Source organism: Ranitomeya variabilis, chromosome 1, assembly GCF_051348905.1.
Source record: "Ranitomeya variabilis isolate aRanVar5 chromosome 1, aRanVar5.hap1, whole genome shotgun sequence".
NCBI lineage: Eukaryota > Metazoa > Chordata > Amphibia > Anura > Dendrobatidae > Ranitomeya > Ranitomeya variabilis.
The window spans coordinates 392,701,456-392,727,008 of NC_135232.1; the positions used below are offsets into that span (position 1 = coordinate 392,701,456).

The window sequence follows — 25,553 nt, forward strand, 5'->3', positions numbered from 1 at the left end:
TGGGTTCAACATAAAAATCCGCAGCGACATTGTAGTGGCCCAGGACACTGTAAGCTACCTGCCCACTATCAATGCTCCTGCAACAGCCATGTCCACTGTGAATGAAGTCTTGGAGCAAACACATGCCATCATGCAGACCCTGAAGCTTAACAGAATTGTGTGTGTGTTTGATCAAGCACTCTATGCCAAAGCTGCCGAGGTTATCTGGAAACAGGAGAAGTTCAAGAACATTATAATTAGAATGGGTGTCTTCCACACAATCTGTAATCTCCTCTCTATCATAGGGAACAGATTTCAGGATGCAGGCCTTAGAGATCTGTGTGTTGAATCCGGTGTAATCGCTGAAGGATCAGTGTCTGGAGTGATGGACGGCCGGAGGTACAACAGAGCAGTGAGACTACACAAGCTGGTCTATGAAGCACTTATGAGGCTTGCATGGAAAAACTTCCTTCCATGGCTAGAAGAAAACCATGCAAGGGACCTTCACCATCTGGATGAAACACTGAAGAACATCACAAACTTTCGCATCAGTGTGTCGCAGGGATCCTTCGAAAAGCTCTTGGATAATGAATCTTGCACACTTACCCTGAAGCTCTTTCAAGTTTATCTTGAGACCCTCAGAAATGAACAACTCTCAGCATTCTGGATGTCATACTTGGACATGGTCGAGACCATGCTGGCCCTGGTTCGAGCTTCAAGAGAAGGCAACTGGATGCTTCACCTAGGAGCAATCCGACAGATGATACCATGGTGTTTTGCCTATGACAAGGTCAACTATGCCCGATACCTAACCTATTACTATGCCACAATGTCTCGGCTGCCCATAGAACACCCAGAGGTCCATGAATACTTCATGCAAGGTGGCTTTTCGGTCCAGATCGGTAGCAAGAATCCTTTTGGACGAATTCCTGTGGACCAGACCATTGAAGAGACAATCAACAAAGACACCCAGACACCAGGGGGCACAAAAGGCTTCAGCCTCAAAGTTGGAGCTGTTTCCAGGTTCTACCTGACATCAGAGTACCGCAGTATGTACTTGAGGCAGCTGAGGGCCCTGGTAGGCCAACAATATACTGACTTCAGCCATTCAGACCTACAGGTGTCTAGGATTAGAAGAGATGAAGCCGATGTCCAATCTTTCGTTCAACTGCTGGAGACAGGTTGGGTGAACCCCTTCAACAAAGAGCATAATGGTGAACTTATCAGTTTGTCAACAGCGACTGTAGCACCACCAGATGTAGCCAAAGACCTTCAAGGGGCATACAGTATAGGAGAGGATGCATATCAAACATTCAAGGATGAGCGTTTGGGTACCGATAAGCCAACTACATTGTTTCATGACAAGATGACGAAGAACAAACTTAAAACGTTCTCTAACATCCAAATGAAGACACGCAGACAAGGTCTTGGCAAGGAGGTAATTTTGAAGGCTGACAGAAACCTATTTGGCCAGATGATACTTGTAGCTGAGAACAGAAAGCTACAAATGAGTGATGTCTTGACTCATCCCCTGGGTCCATTGCCATGGGCACTTGCCAATGGTGATGGGTCTATCCGCAAGACCAACAAGGCTGCCCTCGCAAGGGAGTTGGAGAGGAATGCTCGTCCTGCAGAAGTGATCCCCGAGCCCTCTGCAACCATCATTGATGGGATGAGCCTGGTTCAGAAACTGAAGGGAAACAATGCAACATTTGGCCAGCTAGCAGGCACAGCAATGAGTCGCGCTATCCATGAGGGTGCTAAGAGCAAGCGCATTGATATTGTCTTTGACGTCTACAAGGAGACATCCATCAAAGATACAGAAAGAGTCAACAGATATGAAGGCACAGGGATCCATTTCAAGAACATTCAACATGGGCACAACATCCAGCAGTGGAAAAAGCTTCTAAGTAGTTCCTCCAACAAGGCAAGTCTCATAAAGTTTCTGGTAGAAGAATGGAAGGCGAAACACCACAGGGAGAAGCTTGAGGAGAAGGAGCTGTATGTCACATGTGAGCAGCTCTGCTTTAAGATCACCAAAGAACAGTGGGAAGAGGCTGCTGACCTTAAGTCAAATCAAGAAGAAGCAGACACACGCCTCCTTCTCCATGCTCTTCATGCAGCAGAATCTGGTTACAAGTCGGTCATCATCACTTCGGAGGATACTGATGTCATGGTCCTGTGTCTGGGCATGTGCCACAAAATCCCATCCCACCTGTTCCAGAAATGCGGTACACAGAACCGGACAAGATTCCTGGATATCACCACTCTGAGCCGAACATTGGGAGGCAGCGTATGTGATTCATTGATTGGTATGCATGCATTTACAGGCTGTGACACCGTCAGTGCATTCGCTGGCCGTGGGAAGATGACGACACTCAAGCAGTTGAAGATGAACAAGACATACCAGGATGCCTTTCAGGAAGTTGGTCGTTCATGGGAAGTGTCTACCGAACTTTTTGAGAAGTTACAGGAAATCACCTGCCACATGTACCTGCCAACTACCCAAACAACTGAGGTAAACAGGCTCCGTTATCAGCTGTTCTGTGCCAGACGTGGAGTGGTAGAGTCAAGTCAACTCCCTCCTTGCCAGGACTGCCTTTTCATGCATGCACTGCGTGCAAACTACCAGGCTGCGATCTGGAGGAGAAGTCTGCAGAGCCAGCCATGGGTTGCAAACCCAACAGACTGCGGTTGGATGATAGATAACGACGGAAAGCTTGTTGTCAAGTGGATGCAAGGGGCACCAGCACCAGAAGCTATTATACAGCTACTGTCCTGCAAGTGTGTGCGGTCATGTGAACTTCCTCAGTGTACTTGCCTCAGCAATGGCCTGAAGTGCACAGACATGTGCAGATTACAGACATGCCAGAACAAGGGTACTGAAGACGAGCCAGTAGAACAACAGTCAGATTCAGAGTCCGATGTTGAAGATATTATGGAGTAACATATATATATATATATATATATATATATATATATATATATATATATATATATATATATATATATATATATATATATATATATATATATATATATATATATATATATATATGCACATGACATGTTCAGTGTGTATTTACATAACTTGGATTAAATTTTGTTACAAATACTACATCTAGTCACTCCGGGTGGTACCGATATCGTCATATTTGGTTCTTGGCTCATGCTAAAATTCCTGTGGAACACCTAAAGGGTTAACAGTTTTTAAAAATGAGTTTTGAACAGCTTGAGGGGTGTAGTTTGCAAAATGGGGTAATTTATGGGTGGTTTCTGTTATGTAAGCCCCTTAAAGTGACTTCAGAAGTGACTTGGTCCTTTGAAAAGTGGGTTTTGCTGTAAATGTGAAAAATTGCGCATAAAACTATAAGCCCTATTACGTCGTAAAACAATAAGGTTTCATTTTCAAAATGATGCCAATATGAAGTAAACATGTGGGGAGTGTAAATTAATAACTATTATGGGGGGTATCAGTATTTTTGTAAAAAGCAGAGAATTTCAAAGTTAAAAAATTGCCGATTTTTCCAAAATTTCCGAATATTTAGCATTTTTTTATATAGAAAGGTAAAATATATTGACTCCCATTTAGCACTGACGTGAAGTACAATATGTCACGAGAAAACAATCTCAGAATGGCTTGGATAGGTGAAAGCGTTCCAAAGTTATTAGCCCATGAAGTGGCACAGGTCAGATTGGCTTAGGCACTTGGGTACAAATAGGCCTAGGGCTGAAGGGGTTAATAAGCTACGTATATGTAAGGGCTATCATATCAAAAAATAAACTACAGACATGCATCTACCTAAAAATACCAAAGAAAATTAGTCACTCCGGGTGGTACCGATATCTGGCCCGGCTCATGGACTAATATATAATCGGATACTGTACTAATTGAGTTATTATTTTGTCTATACACTCACCGGCCACTTTATTAGGTACACCATGCTAGTAACGGGTTGGACACCCTTTTGCCTTCAGAACTGCCTCAATTCTTCGTGGCATAGATTCAACAAGGTGCTGGAAGCATTCCTCAGAGATTTTGGTCCATATTGACATGATGGCATCACACAGTTGCCGCAGATTTGTCGGCTGCACATCCCAAAGATGCTCCATACAAGGCAGGATGGATCCATGCTTTCATGTTGTTTACGCCAAATTCTGACCCTACCATCCGAATGTCGCAGCAGAAATCGAGACTCATCAGACCAAGCAACGTTTTTCCAATCTTCTACTGTCCAATTTCGATGAGCTTGTACAAATTGTAGCCTCAGTTTCCTGTTCTTAGCTGAAAGGAGTGGTACCTGGTGTGGTCTTCTGCTGCTGTAGCCCATCTGCCTCAAAGTTCGACGCACTGTGCGTTCAGAGATGCTCTTAGGCCTACCTTGGTTGTAACGGGTGGCGATTTGAGTCACTGTTGCCTTTCTATCAGCTCGAACCAGTCTGCCCATTCTCCTCTGACCTCAACAAGGCATTTCCGCCCACAGAACTGCCGCTTACTGGATTTTTTTTCTTTTTCGGACCATTCTCTGTAAACCCTAGAGATGGTTGTGCGTGAAAATCCCAGTAGATCAGCAGTTTCTGAAATACTCAGACCAGCCCTTCTGGCACCAACAACCATGCCACGTTCAAAGGCACTCAAATCACCTTTCTTCCCCATACTGATGCTCGGTTTGAACTGCAGGAGATTGTCTTGACCATGTCTACATGCCTAAATGCACTGAGTTGCCGCCATGTGATTGGCTGATTAGAAATTAAGTGTTAACAAGAAGTTGGACAGGTGTACCTAATAAAGTGGCCGGTGAGTGTATATCCTAATGATTTTGTTTGCACTATGCACTTTACCTAATCTTCACACTGTACTTCAGATTGATCATATGACGGTTATGACTAGTATAGATGGTATTGTATTTAATATTACCACCTCGAAATCATTGAGGTATCTCCATTCTACTTTAGACTGTCTGTTGGGTCATTATATGATGTTTGTTATCCTGTACAACTTGTAGTATTGTATTTAGCTTACAAAATCATCATCATGTCCAGTGTTTGCGTTTTTTTCTCATCATTTTTGTGGCTAGGTTGCATTTCCCACTTTTAATTATTTTTAAACAGAATTTGTATACTGAATAAAATTACTTTTATACTATGAGAATCAGCATTTGAGGACTTACTTTGTTCCTACATTTTCTTTGGTTGTCCTATGGTCCTCTGTTTTGAGATTCTTTGAGCTTATCATTTTCTATCTAGCTAGCCAGTGTTACCCTGACTACCATTAGGTACCGAGATGAGATCCTCAGACTCATTGTGAGACCATATTCAGTTTCACTGGGCCCTGGGTTCCATCTGTTGCATGACAATGTAAAGCCTCATGTGGTTAAGTGTGTCAGCAGCTCCAGCATGATGAACGTATTGATGGTATGGACAGGCCTGCCGCCGTTCCCCAGACCTGAATCCGTTTGAACACATCTGGGATATCCTGTCTCGTTCCATCTACCAACGTCACGTTGCACCACAGACTGTCCAGGAGTTGACTGATGCTTTAATCCAGGTCTGGGAGGAGATCCCTCAGGAGAACATCAGCCTCCTCATCAGGACCATGCCCAGGCATTGTAAGGAGGTCATATAGGTACGTGGAGGCCACACACACTATTGAGAATCATTTCCTTGTCTTTAGACATTTCCACTGAAGTTGGATCATTCTGTAATTTGACTTTCCACTTTGATTTTGCATATCATTCCAAATCCAGGCCTCCATGGGATATAAATTTTTATTTACATTGATCATTTTTATGTTTTATTGTTCTCAACGCATTTCACTATGTAATTACTAAAGATTTGCAACTGGAATATTTCATTCAGTGATATCTAGAAAGTGGTATTTTAGTGTTCCCTTTATTTTTTTGAGCAGTGTATATATTGGCAAATGCCAATCGCTCTGCACGGTGTTGGGTTGTAAGCACAACACCCACTTATGGACTTTGGACCTTCATACCACCCTCATGGAGTCTGTTTCTGACACAGCTATATATGTGTGTGAGCGCTTTTCCTACATGTTTCAGACTGAATCTCAGTCCTTATTAATAAATATGAACAATCTACGACTCATCCATGAGAATGGACTGAGATTCAGTCCGAAACATGTATCTAAAGTTCTCACACAGATGTTTTTTTTTATAGTACTGGGAATGTTCTGATTTTATTTAATTCTACCAATATACTGTATATATATATATTTTTTTTATTCAAACAACGGCTGGATATCCCTACCTGTTGACATTGCTAATTATCCAGTCTAAAGGCTGAGTCACACATAACGATATCGTTAACGATATCGTTGCAACGTCACGCTTTTGGTGACCTAAGCAACGATCCAGCTAACGATCTCGTTATGTGTGACAGCGACCAACGATCAGGCCCCTGCTGGGAGATCGTTGGTCGATGGGAATGATCAGGACCTTTTTTTGGTCGCTGATCACCCGCTGTCATCGCTGGATCGGCGTGTGTGACGCCGATCCAGCGATGTGTTCACTTGTAACCAGGGTAAATATCGGGTTACTAAGTGCAGGGCCGCGCTTAGTAACCCGATATTTACCCTGGTTACCATTGTAAAAGTTAAAAAAAAAAAACACTACATACTCACATTCTGATGTCTGTCACGTCCCCCGGCGTCCACAGGGTTGACTGTGTCAGCGCCGGCCGTAAAGCAGAGCACAGCGGTGACGTTACTGCCGGCGCTGACACATTCAGTGCAGGGAAGCTCTCGGCAGCAGCGCGTGCATTACCAGCGCTCCTGCCGAAAGCAGTTCTAACCCTGTGGACGCTGGGGAACGTGACAGACATCAGAATGTGAGTATGTAGTGTTTTTTTTTTTTAGCTTTTACAATGGTAACCAGGGTAAATATCGGGTTACTAAGCGCGGCCCTACACTTAGTAACCCGATGTTTACCCTGGTTACCCGGGTGCTGCAGGGGGACTTCGGCATCGTTGAAGACAGTTTCAACGATGCCGAAGTCGTTCCCCTGATCGTTGGTCGCTGGAGAGAGCTGTCTGTGTGACAGCTCCCCAGCGACCACACAACGACTTACCAACGATCACGGCCAGGTCGTATGGCTGGTCGTGATCGTTGGTAAGTCGTTTAGTGTAACGGTACCTTAAGACCACCTGAGTGACCAGTGCTGGAGCAATAGGGATTAGAATTCATGAGTAAAACTTTTTTTTTTTAAAACAATCCTTACCTCTTGTACATTTTGGGTGGAAAGACTCAAAACTCCATTAATCAGCGCAGAATTCCAAAATATTTAAGTTAAAAGGAGAGTGGTATACAGGAATGAACATCACTGGCTCATGCACAAGGAAGCTGTATGAAGGGGCAAGCACAAACATTGGAGGGCTCCTGTGCAAGAACAATATATGGGCCCTTTGCAGTCCAATAGCTCATCATAATGCATAATTCTATCTGCATTGGAGGTGGTAGTGGGCCCCCTTACTTTTCGGGCCCCTGTGCGGCAGCACAGGTTGCACCAATGAAATGTCTGCCCCTAGATGCATGCTTTCTTTAGTAACAAGCCATACAGCCACTATGTATTGCTGCACAGCACTTCCATACATATTGCCTACTATACATCATGCGAAGAAACCACAAAGAGGTACAAGTGAGGGCTCAGCCTATGTTTTTCTATGAATAGACTGATGCTTTGTCATTTTGCCCCGGAGTTTTAGGACGTTTTTAACATGTTTCAGTCTTGGGACCTACTTAATGAACTATTTAATAATGACACTGTGATTCCCTGTTTAGTATGGATTTGTGTGAGGAGCACTGACTAAATAACTAAAGCAATCCTTTCAAGATTAACCAGCTGCGTGGGCTTACACTTGACACCCTCCTTGCCACCATTCCCGCAGAGTGTCATTCACTCCCGCAGCTTGTCTACACATACACTTTCCCTCCCTTCTTTTAAAGCCACTGTTTCCAATTTACCCCTCGCAGTTCTGTTTAGACCCTGCAGATGTTCTGTTTTGAAGTCCTTGCCAGCCCCCTGCCGCTGGGGGTATTCTCCTGTTCAAATGGCCGTAATCTATTAGACAATATTTAGCTGCAGATCCCACCGTGAAGGTTGCAGATTCTCTGCTGAGGAATTTCACTTGGGTATAGCCAGTTTTTTGCTATTACTGAACCTTTCCCTCTTTTCTGCCCAGTCTTATTTTATTTGCAATTTTTTCTAAGTTTCTGAGGGTCCAAGGTTTCTTTTTTTCAATGCTCATCTTGTGCTGGGCCATTATCTCGTGGTGACCACAACATCTTTAACCTATTATTTGCTCATGTTCCATCTTGAGTGCTAGAATGACAACCCCTTTTACTCTTACTGTACAGCTCCTTGTTACTCAGCTGTCTTCCTCCAGCCAACATACACTAATGATACAGAGATATTAAAGGTTTATTCCCAACATTAGACGTTATAGGTCAAGTGACAACTTGCCGATTGGTGGGTGTCCGACCATAGGGATCCTCATCAATCCTGAACACAGGATAGGTGATGACTTCTAAAAAGTTTTTACTCCTAATTTTTTCATAGCAAGATCAGAACCATCTACAGAGTTTCACCAAAATGTTACCATGTCATTGACACATATCAGGAGTTTTGATTGGATAGAGTCTGACCGATTAACCCATACCGATTGCTAAAACCAAGAGGCAGACGCAACGAGCCGAGAGACTGAAGTCGATGCTTTCAGCTCAGTGCTTCTGCCCTATTATTTTAGTGCTCATGGTGGTGTAAGAACTTGGAACCCACTAAAAACATCTAAATATAAATGTATACATATAAAAAAATATTTTTCCGTGAAATAAACTATGCAAACTATTCAAATGAACGTGGAAATTACATGTTTTTTAGCCTGCATTGACGACAATGTATATGGGTGGTGTACAGCCTTACTGGAGGACTATGCCATTACATCATTGCGTTAAGGTTGTCAGAAGGGACAGTGTAAGCACAGATGGCTATCGAGAAGTGAATTCTGCATCTGCGCAGAGACTTGGGCAGGGGAAAAGAGTAGAGTGACTTGTCAGATAAAGACTGAAAGCCGGCGGCCGGCAGAGAAATAAGGAGATAGGCATGAGAACTGGAAGTGAAGTCTACCCACTGTATATGCATATTCATTGCTCTGCAATTTCCAAACTAATTACTGCTAGAAAGGTATGCATTTTATAAGCATTCAAGGACCTTTAGTCGTGGGACTAATTTCCTGATGATACCTCCCCTTTAATGAAAATGCAATATGTTGGCTGCCTTCAGCATGCAATAGAAGAAGCCTAAGCACTAACTCTAATTTCCTGATCAAAGGTTCACTTTAAGTTTGACAGATAACGTTTCCAAATCCATATATAATCAGGGAATAGAAACAAAGCTTCCCAAACAGATGTGTATTGCAGACTATACTTGGTTTATAATATAATAATCAGCAAAAAAAAAAAAAAACTATAACTGAAGGATAATAAAAGACAAAGATTCGGTTTACGCCTTCCCACGTTAACCCCTTCAAGACTTTGCCCTTTTCCATTTTTGCGTTCTCTATTTTTGCTCCCCTCCTTCCCAGAGCCATAACTTTTTTTATTTTTCGGTCAATTTGGCCATGTGATGGCTTGTTTTTTATGGGACAAGTTGTACTTTTGAACGACATCATTGGTTTTAGCATGTCGTGTACTAGAAAATAGAAAAAAAAAATCCAAGTGCGGTGAAATTGCAAAAAAAGTGCAATCCCACACTTGTTTTTTGTTTGGCTTTTTTGCTAGATTCACTAAATGCTAAAACTGACCTGCCATTAGGATTCTCCAGGTCTAGGTTACGTTTTATCTAAGTGGTAAATAAAAATTCCAAACTTTGCTAAAAAAAAAAAAAAAAATTTGTGCAATTTTCCAGTACCCATAGCGTCTCCATTTTTCGGGAACTGGGGTCAGGTGAGGGCTTATTTTTTGCGTGCCGGGCTGACGTTTTTAATGATACCATTTTGGTGCAGATACGTTCTTTTGATCGCCCGTTATTACATTTTAATGCAATGTCATGGCGCCCAAAAAAACGTAATTCTGGGGTTCAAATTTTTTTTTTTCGCTACGCCGTTTAGCGATCAGGTTAATCCTTTTTTTTATTGATAGATTGGGTGATTCTGAACGCGGCGATACCAAATATGTGTAGGTTTGATTTTATTTTTTTTAATTGTTTTATTTTGGATGGGGCGATTTAAACTTTTATTTTTTATTTTTTTCATATTTTTTAAAACATTTTTTTTTTTACATTTGCCATGATTCAATACAGCTGACATGTCCCGGCTTTGATGCGGGCTCACCGCCGCAGCCCGCATCAAAGCGGGGGTACTGACCTCCGCAGTAATAGTACGGCGGAGGTCAGGAAGGGAGTATGGAGTGGGATAAGGGGCCAGCACCATACCAAACAGATGCCGGCTGTGCTACACAGCTGTCCTCTACCTGTAACATCAGACTCCAAAGCTTTCTCTAATCGCTTCTGTTTAACCACTTAGATGCCACGTATTGGCTCTTGTGGGTCACAACACTACCCCCACAAAGAGTTCCACAGATGCCTACAGGTTGTCAGAGCAGACTGGAGTCTGCAACAGGCCACGAGACAGCCAACTCCATTCGCCTGCGAAGTTCACCCTTTGGCTGGGCTTCATATTGAGGATGTTATTTTGTTTATATAATGCAATACCAACAAATGGTGTCAGGTTCAAAACCACTAAGAGGACTAAAAATATGTTTAGCATTTTTTCCATTGTTTGAATAAGAAAAAACAAACTAGGTGAGTATCGCCATTATCGGAGTGACATGTAGAATCATGTTGCCATAACATTTTTACAACACAAAATGAAATTCAAAAGTAGTGGCAGTATTGTGTTGATTTTTTTTCTGTTCGTCACCAATGCATCGTACTTATAATGTGAATGGTGTCACTCAAACCTACATCTTGTCCTGTCAAAAAACAAGCCCTTCTACGGCTACGTGAACGGAAATATAAACAAAGGGATGGCTCTTGGAAGAATGTAAACGTAAGTGCAAAAATGAAAATTGGCAGTGGCGGGAAGGGGTTAAGGATTAATGGACTGATCGCTGGCCGTCACTAATACCTATTCACAAAGGGAGATTCTGAATGGATATATCCAAAGACAAACTGATAGGGAATTTATGAGTCCCAAAGGTGATGATGTCTGTAAACACAGACTACCACCCACAGTTGTCCAGTCCAGTTTACTGATCCCCAGTATTTCTGTCCATAAGCTGCCCAGTAGTGATGAGCGAACGTGCTCGGATAAGGTGTCATCCGAGGATACTCCGGTGTTGTCCGAGTATCTTGGGCATGATGGAATAATATGTTTAAACCCCGGAATAGCATGATACGTGGCAAAACATGCAGCTGCGGGATTCGAACATATTATTGGAGCACACCGAAGATACTCGGATGACACCGGAGTATCCTCGGATGACCCCTTAGCCGAGCACGTTTGCTCATCACTCCTGCCCAGGTCTCTCACCAGTCTGCTTACTTCCTGTTCGGTCCTGTCTGTTGTGGTCACATGTCCGCCTGGACCAATCAAGAAGTACAGAATGGGTCTCTTTATTCCATACAACTGATTGGATGCATTCTGGCCAATCACACTCTTTTGCACATGGCTAGCTTATTTCTCTCCTCCCTTGGTCCTCTAGTAGATGAAGAAGATATCTGAGCACTAATGAGCGCTAGTGATCTATACAACATGGTCATCTCTACAGGTAAATCTTGGGTGGTATGAGCTTGATGAAAAAAAACCCAGCCACTATAAAATTATTTTGCAACTTGTTACATTTTAATAAAAGAAGATCCCAAAATGTACAACATTTAAAAGCATTAGACAAATATTGCAGCTTTCTTTCAAAAATAGCACCACCCCTGTCCTGCAGGTAGCGGCTGGTACTGCAGCTTGGCTCTCATACACTCCAGTGGAGCGGAGCTAAGATATCAAATACAACTCATCGACAGGTGTGGCGCTGTTTCTGAGCGAAAGCAGCCAGCCATGTTTTAATAATCCTCGACAACAGAATAAACTGGTAAAGAATGAAAAATGCATTGCATATACGTTACCTTTTTCCTGACAAACTATCAAATGCATGTAAATCTAAAATCCCTGTTAAGTCCACCCTGGAACATAAAGCAGAATAAAGATCATTACAAATCAATATGAGGGCAATAAACAGTAGGAAATCGGAGTTATTCTTTGCATCATTCCCAAATCTGTATATGTAATCTTCCCAACACGCAGCATGATTAATTAGAAAATTGCTTTTCACGCAGCTTGCACTTCTTAAATACTCAAGGAATGCTCCTGACATAATGAGGCGTTAGATGCATTGATTTCAGGTTAAAGTCATGGAGGTATGCCGTGTAAGTGGACATGACAGCCAGTGCCAAAACTGATAAAAACTCTAGAACGTCCTGCTGGTGGGGTACTGACTTACCAGTAAGTGGCAGGTTAGAAACAATACCTACGCAGGATGCTCCGAGATTCAAGTCTCCACACAGTGAAGCAGCCGCCTGCTACAACACACCATGTATATTTTAATAAACCCTTGAATAGAGGTCTTGCCATCAGATTATCATTGCTATTGTGCGCAGCTCTCATTAATGTAAACCCTAGCTTCTGAGCTGCAGTTTTGGCTTACGTATTGCCCCAGACAGGAAGAAATGTGAATTGTGATGGCAAGACCAAGGGATATGAACTAAAATGTATGGAAAAGTTAGTAACAGGACAAAACAACAATTCCTAAAAGGGATGTCCAGCCTTGGGCTACAAGTCTGCAGTCACTCTATGTGACTGCAGACTTTCGAATCCTCACAGCGCGCGCACTGCACGCTGTGAAGATTCTCTGGTGCCGGCACCGTAAGCGTCACCGCAAATATGTGACATGCATACATACAGTCTCAGAATTAGTCTTTTCATTGTTATGACCATGACGCATATTCCCCCTGGCAGTGTTCCTGGGGAATCGTAACCAATTCCAGTGGCTTTCAGTTCTTTAAAATAGATCATTGCCTTGTACAACACGATACTAAAAGATTACAAAGCCACCCAATGTTCCTACAGATACAGATGGAAGTATGGTTCACAGGCATTTGGAGGGCAGGAGGAAATCCTAGGAGAAAATGTTCTGACTTCTGTGAGGAAGCTCCAGCTTAGGCACCAGGATACTGATCCAAAGCATACCTTTATGTCCACCAAAGCTTGGTTTCAGAACAAGTCCTGGTAGATTCTACATTGGCTGTCAGTCACCTCACTGGAGTACCATAGAAAATCCTTGGTGAGATTTCAAGAAGGTCATTGCAGCTGCAAATCCAAGATTATTAGAGAACTGGCGGTCATTGCCCACAAGGAATGGTCCTCAGGAACGCTGCCAGAAGCTGGGCTCTAGCTATGCATCACATTTGCAGCAGGTCATAACAGCAGAAGGGTATTCTACTAAATACTAAAGACGATTGTCAGGATGGGGTTGAGTAATGAGACTGCAGTGGCCAATAAATGTGACATTTTGTGTTGAATTTGGAAATCCAACTTGTTTATTAGTTGTGTTGAGCCAATTAAATTAAATAAAATTAAATTAAAGAGCCACCAAAGAGGAGCTTCTGACAACTGTCTGACAACCTGCAGTGCTCCATGCCCTTAGTGATTAAACAGATATTCCCAACATTTCACTTCACTTGTGGATCAGGTGGGGGAATGAATTCCCTGTCAGAATGGAGGTGGCCACACAGTTGACATTTCTTGTCTGTGTGACTGTGGGGGAATACCAAGAACTGGAGAGCTGCTCCCGTCAGTCCCATAGGCAATGGAAAGAACATAGGTGCACACATGTAAGCATTGCTCCACTCTGATGCAGCATTTCCATGCTCTGCTCTCAGGATCGGTCTTACCCCACCTATCAGTAATTAGCAACTATCCTGTGAAGGACTAGGTACTTGAAATTTTGGGAGTAACTCTGAAGGAGTTTCCGCCTAAATATGCTTTTAATAAAATCTTAAAAAAAACCCATAGGTTGAGAAGAAGAATGGCTTTGTATAGAAACTGCCTAGCTGCTTTCAATTTGGCTAAATGGGCTGTAATCCTAATGCCTACCTGGTACCTATCCACTACAGCATTAGAAATATTAAGGACCAAGACAAATTCAGCCTTAGGCTTCATTCACATTTCCGTCTTTTGGGGGCGGTTGCAATCCGTGGTTATGGCAAAAAAACGGATCCTGCAAATGTGCCCACAGGATCCGTTTTTTGCCATTGACTTGAACTAACGATGGATTGCGACGGATGGACACACGTCGCATTCGTCGTACGACGGATGCGTCGTGTTTTTGCGGTCCGTCGAGACGAAAAAACATTCAATGTAACTTTTTTTATCTGTCGAATCTGCCAGTTCCGACCGCGCATGCGCGGCCGGAACTCCGACCCCTGCTCCCCGGAACTCAAAATGTGCAGCGGATGCGTCGTAAGACTGCATCCGCTGCCCACGTTGCGCACAATTGTGCACAACATCCGTCGATACGTCGGGCCGACTGTTTGTGAGGGCCCCGTACCAACGGAATTGTGAAAGAAGCCTTAGGGCTTGTTCACACTTTGCAGATTTTGCTGCGGATTTTTCCGCAGCGGATTTGGAAAAACCGCAGTGCAAAACCGCTGCGGTTTTCACTGCGGATTTTCCTGCGGTTTCTTCTGCGGATTCCTCTGCGGGTTTTCAACAGCACTTTCCTATTGGTGCATGTTGAAAACCGCTGCGGAATCCGCAGAAAGAAGTGACATGCTCCTTCTTTTTTTCCGCAGCAATTCCGCGCGGTTTTTTAAGGGATTTTCCGCAATGTGGGCACAGCGGTTTTTGTTTGTTTTAGACTGTTTTTCATCAACCAAACGGTGCATATTAGTGTTCGTAACACTCACACCACCCAAGCTTTAACTTAAAGGGAACCTGTCAAGTCATTTCAAGCATCTAATCTGTGGCCAGTGCATTGTTAGGAATGCAATGTGCATCACCAATACCAAACGCATTTTTTTTTTTCATTAAAAACCGCTCTGTAATGATGTCCAAAAAACAGTTTATATAGTTATATGGTACCTGCTTGTTTAGTCATAGGGGTGGATGTGCTTAATTTTCTGCCCAGTCATGAGCATTGCTGCCCACTCACAATTTGATTGATTTCCCTGATTGTGCCGGCGTCACTGGTATCCCACGCCTGCGCAATGTGGGTGGAGCTTGGAGCTGCGCTTGCGCAGTGTCGAGCGTGTAGATGCGCTTGCGCAGTGTCGAGCGTAAAGCTGCCCGCATTTGCGTAGTGTTCAGCGGGGAGCCATGCTTGCGCAGTGTCGAGCGTAAAGCCGCCCGCATTTGCGTAGTGTTCAGCGGGGAGCCATGCTTGCGCAGTGTCGAGCGTAAAGCTCCCATTTGCGTAGTGTTGAGCGGGGAGCCATGCTTGCACAGTGTCGAGCGTAAAGCCCCCCACATTTGCGTAGTGTTGAGCGGGGAGCCATGCTTGCGCAGTGTCGAGCGTAAAGCCCCCCACATTTGCGTAGTGTTGAGCGGGGAGCCATGCTTGCGCAGTGTCGAGCGTAAAGCTCCCATTTGCGTAGTGTTGAGCGGGGAGCCATGCTTGCGCAGTGTCGAGCGTAAAGCTCCCATTTGCGTAGTCTTGAGCAGGGAACCACGCTTGTGCAGTGTGTAACGTAAAGCCGGCCGCGTATGCACAGTGTCGAGCGGGGAGCCGTGCTTGCGCAATGTAGAGAGGGAAGCAGTGCATGCACCGTCACGCACAGCTCCCTGCTCGACACTGCGCATACGCGGTCGGCTTTACACTATACACTGAGCAAGCGCGGCTTCCTAATAGACCTAATAGACATTGTGCAAGCGCAGGATTCCAGTGACGTTGGCGCAACCAAGGAAATCAATCACATAGAGTGGGCGAAAATGCCCGAATCTGAGCAGAAAATGAAGCAGACCCCTGTGACTAAACAAGCAGGCACCATACACCTATATAAAATGGACATCATTACAGCGCCGTTTTTAATAAAAAACATAGCATCACTAAAAACGCACTGGACACTGTATAGATGCTTGAAATTACGGGACAGGTTCCCTTTAAAGGGAAATTGTCATCAGGTTTTTGCTACCCCATCTGAGAGCGGCATGATGTAGTCGCAGAACCCTGATTCCAGGGATGTATAACTTACTTACTGAGGTCTGTGAAACCCCATCCACACCATTGATTTGCAGGCAGTTTTCTGTTTACATTGCATAGGCAGAAAGCTGCCAATCAGTGGCGGGGTTACATAGAGCTCATGAATATGGAGGACTACCTCGTAGCAGGTTTATTAGTCCTCTAGTGATAACCTCCTGCTGACAAGACAGTGATTTTATAAAAACTATAGCAAGCAGCCCAGCAAGTGACAAATCACTGGAATCAGGGTCTATCTACGTTATGCTGTTCTCAGATTAAGTGGCAAAAACCTGGACACAGATTACCTTTAAATTACCATAGGATTCATAGTCATCTACGTTTTGTAGTTCCTTGCCATGATGGGGTACAGACTATTGTAAATATTGCAAAGAACCTTGCACTCAACTTAATGCTCATACGTGATTTTTATTGTAGTACTACAATAAAAATCACGTATGAGCATTAAGTTGAGTGCAAGGTTCTATACTGTATATACCACAAGGTGTGGGAACCTACCTTTGCACCATTTCCAGTTGTGCACACGCCTTTACTCTTAATATTGTAAATATTGCAGCAGCACTTAGTTTAGTAGGAGTTCATGAGGAGAGAAGGCATTTATTATAAGGGTATTCTAAAACTGTCTCTTAAGCAGCTCAGAGCTATGCAGTCTCCTTACTTCTTGCTTTCTGGCAGGCTGAGCTCTCCTCCTTGAGTGACAGTTCTGGTGAATGGTAGAACTGTAATATTAGTAGAACTATAGCACAAGTCATGCTATAACACATTCAGCTGTAAGTGATTGGTTCTGGAGAGTGTACACTATTATCACTGTATTTACATATAGGGATAACAGGGCATTTCAAAAAGCACACCACTACAGACAAGAGCAGAGCAATATAATTACCATCTCTTAAGGGGAGGGAGGTAAGCAGCTAACTGCTCTATAGAAATCAATGGGCTGGAGAGAGCTGACTGGAATGTTAAGAGTTAACTCCTCACTTGGAATGTAGCTACATGATCAAGCTACATGGAAACAATCTGTACTCTATAAAATATAAAAACTATCATTGCAAAAGAATGACAGCAGAAAAAAACCAAAAACAAATGCCAGGTCACTTATTTTCATGCTGTCTTACTACGGTAATTAAAGCTATTTAAGAACTTGACAATTCCCACTTAAAGACATCATACTCGAAAGAATATCAGTGATATATAATATACCATAAACAAAGATACATCTTGATTATCCCCTTTAGGCTTAGAAAACTATTGAAATAATAAAGCCTAAAAATAGTGTGAAATTCATAGCCCAGACAACCGACACAAAACTTGTAAATGTAACATACCTGGATCTTTGTGTTTCCAAAATTTTCACAAGCCCATTTATTGACCTTAAAAAATAATAAAAATACATTTCAGTCACACAGACATATACAGTGAAAGCTTTCCAAAAGACCACTTCTGTATAAAATATGTAGAATCTACTCTGCAACACATGGAAACTTCAATAGCAAAAATTCCATATCTTACCAAAGATGGTTTTCGGTTGAAATTCTACAGTATATTAATTAGAAACTATACATTTAGTTCTTTTGTGCATTTAAAGTAGATCTGTAACCATATTTCCCAAAACAAACTCACACATCATTAAATGAATCTTTAGACCTGATGGGGCTGGTGAACTTACTTTGAAAATACACGTCAAAATCCTTTTTGAAAGTTTTGAACTCAGGCAAGAATACGGTCGACAAAGATTACAAGACTATTTTGGATTTTCAAAGTAAGAACACCAGCCATCAACCCCTAATGACTGCTGTATAGAATTGTAATGGTGGCTGTTGTGGGGACTGATGCGCGGCGCTTCCTTATAACACTGCAGCTCATTCACTACACTCCCGATGCATAGGAGGGCTGCCAACAGCGTTAGCAAAGTTGAGTAAGTGGCTACTGTATGCTAACCTGGGGCCTAGGAATGGCCACCAGGTCGGTCATAGGCATTTGTCTATGAGTCCAAAACACTAAAATAATAGTCAGCAATGCTCTTAACTACCCAGTGTTATATGACATTATAGATCACTACATATAGTCCCCAAGGAACAAAATAAAGTGTGGTTAGGTAATACAACTGGATTTTAGCCCCTTCTTGCCAGTGTTCCTTTCTTGGCATTGGTTTTTCCATCCACATCTTCCCACAGACACAACTTTTTATTTTTCCATCAACATAGCTGCATGAGGGCTTTATTTTTTGGGTGTATTGTAGTTTTATTTGCCACCATTTTATTTACCATACTGCGTATTGGGGTTGTTGCAAGTAGTATTGGAAAAAAACAAAACAATATACTGTAGTATTTTAGAGTTTCATTTTTTGATTCTTAAAGCGCTCTCTCTTCAATGTATTTTATGTGGGTTGCTTTCTGATTTTTTTTCTTTCATTTATGCAATTGGGAAAGGGGATTTTAATTTACATACATTGCTGAATTTATTATTATTTAATGTAAAACTCTTGCATATATATATATATATATATATATATATATATATATATATATATATATACAGTATACACACACTATCTATTTTACCCATCTCTTTCTTATTAAAGGCTTGTGAAGAGTACAAAGATGACAGACCAAGATGGTCCTCAATATGTCGGTAGACCCAGACGCTGCAGTGACAACAATGGGGCAGCTCGGTGGTTAGCACTGTAGCCTTGCAGCACTGGAGTCCTGAGTTCAAATCCCAAGGACAATATCTGCAAGGAGTTTGTGTGTTCTCCCTGTGTTTGTGTGGGTTTCCTCTGTGTTCTCCGGTTTCCTCCCACACTCCTAAGACATACTGATGGGGAATCTAGAATGTGAGCCCCAATGGGGACAGACATAATATCTCAGTAAGCGGCTCCTGCTCGTGACCTAGAGGCTGCAGAATGAGTCAACAGAGTATCTTTCAGGGAGTTTAACTTTTAGGCTGGGGCTACATTGGCTGCACAAAAAGCAATACTTTTGACTAATGACCACATGGAAGTTCTACTCTCGTTTGATGTCATAAATCAGCTGAGCAGAGACAATGTCATATTTTTTTTTTTTTAAATTTGTTTATTAGTTCAGAATAAAACAAACATTGCACACATTTGCAATTATCATCATTAATTATACCATGGAATACAAATAGTTGCAGAGTATCGTCATATCCAGAGGTTACAAAGGTAATGGAGTGTGCATGTTAAATCATTAGTACCTTATAAAAAACCTATTATACAACTTTAACCATTAATAGTGAGTCGCCGAAAGGAAAAAAAAAACAGATTTAAATCCTGCTCTATAGGTGATGCCCCCAAAAACCACAAGCCCACCTTTCTATGTAAATGTCTAGTCAGTGCAGACTATAGAGTACGATAAGAGGAATTCCATCTGCCCCATATCTTCTCGAATTTACCTGGACATCCTCTATTTTGATACATTGTTCTTTCATATGGGATAATCGAATTCACCAGATCAATCCAAACTCTAAGGGTCGGGGGGAGCCACCCATCCATCTTAACGCGAATACCTTCCGTGCCAAAAAGAGCGTCTCTCGGAGAAAGATCCCAGTATAGTGATCCCAGGTCTCCGTATCCCACACCCCGAACAAACAGGTCAATGGTTCAAGCGGGACAGGGATCGACAGTAAAGACGTTAGTAATGTCGTCACCTCTTTCCAGTAATGAAGAACTACAGGGCACCTCCAAATCATATGGATAAAATCTGCATCATGCGTATGACACCGTAAGCAATCTGACGAATGTAGGCGGCCCATTTTAAAGAGTTGTGTTAGGGTCAAATAGGCCTGATATATGATATATAACTGGGTCATCCTATTATTGACTGAAGGGGAAACTTTAGTTGGAGATTCTAGAATATCTTCCCACTCCTCACCCAGTACATCGGGAAGGAGTTCCTCCCACTTCCCCTTGACAGAATTGATGACAGACCCATCCCCCACGGATAATAAATATGTATATAGAGAGGAAATAAGTCCTTGAGGACCCTGTGAGTTGAGGATACCTATCAAAGGTAAAGATGAGATCGCCCGACCCATACCTACCTTTCGTATGTGCGATTGGAAAGCTGACATTAGTTGTAAATACCGGAAGAATTGAGGCCTAGGGATGTTGTAATTATTCTGTAGTTGTTCAAAGGTTACAAAAAATCCCTGGTCATGTACATCCCTCACCGAGAGAACACCACGGGAGACCCAGAAATCAGTGGATGGGTGATTTAGTAGTTCTGGGAGATAACTATTATTCCACAGTGGCATTTCGGCTATGACATCTACAAATTTAATAACTCTTTTAATTTGTCTCCATATTAATCTCGCCAGCCGGAGCATAGGCAACAGACGACAAGCACCAACTTTCTCCATCTCCAAAAATCCCAGTGGGCAATCAATCCGGGCAGAATGAATTAAATGACTCTCGGAATTAGGTAGGGAGCTATTAGGCATCCACTTACTTATCGCCTTAGCCTGCCCGGCAAGGTAGTACAGATAGAGGTCTGGTAGGGCCGCCCCACCCCCCTTTTTCAGTCTCTGTAGAGTAGATAGTTTGAGTTTGGGCCTGGTCTTCCCCCATATAAAGGATGTGATTAAGGAGTTTAAATTTGCAAAAAATGACTTGGGTATTGGTACAGCACTATGTTGAAAGCAGTAATTAAGTTTGGGAAGCAATATCATTTTAGTTAGATTAATGCGGCCTGCAACAGAGAGGGGGAGTCTACTCCAGGTTATAAATTAAAATTTGACCAAATCCAGCAGTGGATAGATGTTAAGTTGTAGGTCTAACCGACTATATTGAGCCATATGAATACCTAGATATTTGAAATTGGAAACCACAGGTAGCGACGTGAGAGTCCCGAGACAGGGAACCGAAGTATGAGATAAAGGCATCAGGGCAGATTTATCCCAGTTTATATATAGACCAGAGAATTTACTAAATTTATCTATGGTCGCTATCACTTCTGGTAGTGTTTCTTCTATTTTATCCATAAATATTATCATGTCATCAGCATAAAGGCCTATGGTATCCACACGGTCCGCAATATTTATTCCCTTGATATCCGTGGAGGATCTTATGCGTATTGCCAAAGCCTCTATCGCAAGGGCAAAAAGAGTCGGGGACAGAGGGCATCCCTGACGGGTTCCCCTGTGTAAGGTAAAAGAATCAGAGGTGGAGTTATTTACAATTACACGCGCCTTGGGATTCTTATATAGTGTGTCTATCCCCCTAATAAATTTCTCTCCCAAACCGTATTTCTGTAGACACGCGGAGAGGAAAGGCCACTCAAGAGAGTCGAACGCCTTGGCCGTATCTAGCGATGCCAGCGCCCAACTATTGTCAGGCTCTAGAGAGCTATATTGAATCACCGATTGGACCCGCCTGATATTGATAGAAGTATTTTTCCCAGGCATAAAGCCGGTTTGATCTGGGTGTATAAGGTCTAATATAAGCGTATTTAGTCTAGTAGCCAATATTTTAGTGAAAATTTTGTAATCTACGTTTACCAGTGATATGGGGCGATACGATCCACATTCCAAAGGATCATTCCCTTCATTTTTAACCCCTTTACCCCCAAGGGTGGTTTGCACGTTATGGACCGGGCCATTTTTTAAAATTCTGACCACTGTCCCTTTATGAGGTTATAACTCTGGAACGCTTCAACGGATCCCAGTGATTCTGACAGTGTTTTCTCGTGACATATTGTACTTCATGATAGTGGTAAAATTTCTTTGATATTACCTGCGTTTATTTGTGAAAAAAAACGGAAATTTGGCGAAAATTTTGAAAATTTCGCAATTTTCCAACTTTGAATTTTTATGCAATTAAATCACAGAGATCGCTTTTTATTCCGATTTTTGTGAGGCAGAATTACCAAAAAACAGCTATTCATGAATTTCTTTTGGGGGAGGCGTTTATACCGTTCCGCGTTTGGTAAAATTGATAAAGCAGTTTTATTCTTCGGGTCAGTACGATTACAGCGATATCTCATTTATATCATTTTTTTATGTTTTGGCGCTTTTATACGATAAAAACTATTTTATAGAAAAAATAATTATTTTGGCATCGCTTTATTCTGAGGACTATAACTTTTTTATTTTTTTGCTGATGATGCTGTATGGCGGCTCTTTTTTTGCGGGACAAAATGACGCTTTCAGCGGTACCATGGTTATTTATATCTGTCTTTTTGATCGCGTTTTATTCCACTTTTTATTCGGCGGTATGATAATAAAGCGTTGTTTTTTGCCTCTTTTTTATTTTTTTCTTACGGTGTTTACTGAAAGGGTTAACTAGTGGGACAGTTTTATAGGTTGGGTCGTTACGGACGCGGCGATACTAAATATGTGTACTTTTATTGTTTGGGTTTTTTTATTTAGATAAAGAAATGTATTTATGGGAATAATATATATATTTTTTTCTTTATTTAGGAATTTTTTTTTGCGCTTGCTCTGAGTAGGCACTCGGTAAGCCACCTCCCTCCCTGCAGGACCCGGATGCCGCGGCCATCTTGGATCTGGGACCTGCAGCGAGGAAGGAGGTAGGAGACCCTCGGAGCAACGCGATCACATCGCGTTGCTCTGGGGGTCTCAGGGAAGCCCGCAGGGAGCCCCCTCCCTGAGCGATGCTTCCCTATACCGCCGGCACACCGCGATCATGTTTGATCGCGGTGTGCCGGGGGTTAATGTGCCGGGGGCGGTCCGTGACCGCTCCTGGCACATAGCGCCGGATGTCAGCTGCGATAGGCAGCTGACACCCGGCCGCGCTCCCCCCGTGAGTGCGGCCGATCGCGCTGGACGTACTATTCCGTTCTTGGGAAGTAGGGCCCACCCCACATAGACGGAATAGTACGTCCAATGACAGAAAGGGGTTAAGTACAATAATATTTGCATCATAAAATGTTTCAGGCATGGATTCTCCCTCTCATATACTCCGAAGTACCTTCAATAAAAGTGGTGCCAGGTGACCCCGATATTTCTTATACAGTTCAATAGGAAACCCATCAGGTCCAGGGGCCTTCCCGGTGGCCATATCCATTATAGCTTGCTCCACTTCCTCCAAAGTAAACTCAGCCTCCATAAAGGCTTGCTGAGTGTTATGATCCCAATGGCAGAGGATCTCTGATATTCCGGCAAGATAGCAAAAATATAAATACTGCTCTAGGGAGGTGGAAACTGGACTAACCGCATACCTGATCCTGACACAAACAACTAAAAGTAGCCGGTGAACGTGCCTACGTTGGTTCTAGACGTCTCGAGCCAGCCGGAGAACTGACTACCCCTAGAGGGAAAAAATAAGACCTCGCTTGCCTCCAGAGAAATTGAACCCCAAAGATATAGAAAGCCCCCAACAAATAATAACGGTGAGGCAAGAGGAAAACACAAACGTAGAGATGAACTAGATTCAGCAAAGTGAGGCCCAATAGTCTAGATAGCAGAAAATAGATAGTGGACTATGCGGTTAGCAGAAAACCCTACAAAACATCCATGCTGAACATTCAAGAACCCCCACACCGACTGACGGTGTGGAGGGAGAATATCAGCCCCCTAAAGCTTCCAGCGAGTCAAAAATCAAATGTAAAGCAAGCTGGACAAAAACACTGAATAATGCAAACGATCCAAATTGTACAAAACAGACTTAGCTTTTCTTGCATGAGGCAGACTGAAAGGAATCCGGAGGAGACCAAATAGGTCTGGATACAACGATGCCAGGCAAGAGACTGAGTCCAGAGGAGACTCAAATAGGAAACACCCGCTGCTTAACGACATAGCTGGAGCTCAGGCCTGCAACAAGACATACCTAACACAATACCGTTAGTGACCACCAGAGGGAGCCCAGAAACACAGTTCACAACAGTACCCCCCCCTTGAGGAGGGGTCACCGAACCCTCACCAAGACCCCCAGGGCGATCAGGATGAGCAGCGTGAAAGGCATGAACCAAATCAGCCGCATGAACATCAGAGGCGACAACCCAGGAATTATCCTCCTGACCATAGCCTTTCCACTTAACTAAATACTGGAGTTTCCGTCTAGAGATACGAGAATCCAGAATCTTCTCCGCCACGTACTCCAACTCGCCCTCAACCAAAACCGGGGCAGGAGGCTCAACAGCAGGAACCATAGGCACCACGTACCGCCGCAACAAGGACCTATGGAACACATTATGAATAGCAAAAGACGCTGGAAGGTCCAAGCGAAAAGACACCGGGTTAAGGATTTCCAAAATCTTATAAGGACCGATAAAGCGAGGCTTGAACTTAGGAGAGGAGACTTTCAAAGGAACATGCCGAGAAGACAACCAAACCAAATCCCCAACACGAAGTCGGGGACCCACACCGCGGCGGCGGTTGGCAAACCGCTGGGCCTTGTCTTGTGACAATTTCAAATTGTCCATCACATGGTTCCAAATCCGCTGCAACCTATCCACCACAGAATCAACCCCAGGACAGTCAGAAGATTCAACCTGACCCGAGGAGAAACGAGGATGAAAACCGGAGTTGCAGAAAAAGGGTGAAACCAAGGTGGCAGAACTAGCCCGATTATTAAGGGCAAACTCAGCCAGTGGCAAAAAGGTAACCCAGTCGTCCTGATCAGCAGAAACAAAACATCTCAAATAAGTCTCTAACGTCTGATTAGTTCGCTCGGTCTGGCCAGTAGTCTGAGGATGAAAAGCCGACGAAAAAGACAAATCAATACCCATCTTAGCACAAAAGGATCGCCAGAATCTGGACACAAACTGGGATCCTCTGTCAGATACAATATTCTCAGGGATGCCATGCAAACGAACCACATTCTGAAAGAACAAAGGAACCAAATCAGAGGAGGAAGGCAACTTAGGCAAGGGCACCAAATGGACCATTTTAGAAAAACGATCGCACACCACCCAGATGACAGACATCTTCCGAGACACCGGAAGATCCGAAATGAAATCCATGGAAATGTGCGTCCAAGGCCTCTTTGGGATAGGCAAGGGCAAAAGCAACCCGCTGGCACGAGAACAGCAAGGCTTAGCCCGAGCACAAATTCCACAGGACTGCACAAAAGAACGCACATCCCGCGACAAGGAAGGCCACCAAAAGGACCTGGCCACCAAATCTCTGGTACCAAAAATCCCAGGATGTCCCGCCAACACCGAAGAATGAACCTCAGAAATAACTCTGTTGGTCCATCCATCAGGGACAAACAATCTCTCTGGTGGACAACGATCAGGCCTATCAGCCTGAAATTTTTGCAGCCCTCGTCGCAAATCTGGGGAAATGGCAGACAAAATTACTCCCTCTCTGAGAATACCAGCCGGCTCAGAGACTCCCG

At 43.2% G+C, this 25,553-nt stretch overlaps 1 protein-coding gene across 3 annotated transcripts in view; it reads right to left on the reverse strand.

Annotated features, from left to right (window-relative positions):
• LOC143761275 (zinc-regulated GTPase metalloprotein activator 1B-like) overlaps nucleotides 1–25,553 on the reverse strand; it is a 179,042-nt gene that overhangs the window by 69,537 nt on the left and 83,952 nt on the right. For all 3 annotated transcript variants that reach the window (XR_013212262.1, XM_077249092.1, XM_077249093.1), the window contains exons 10-11: nucleotides 17,563–17,607; nucleotides 12,111–12,167 (exon numbers count right to left, since the gene is read on the reverse strand). Coding sequence is in view for 2 of the 3 variants with exons in the window: in XM_077249092.1 (XP_077105207.1) it covers nucleotides 12,111–12,167; nucleotides 17,563–17,607 (102 nt within the window). In the remaining variant the exon portion in view is untranslated. The remainder of the gene's footprint in view (nucleotides 1–12,110; nucleotides 12,168–17,562; nucleotides 17,608–25,553) is intronic.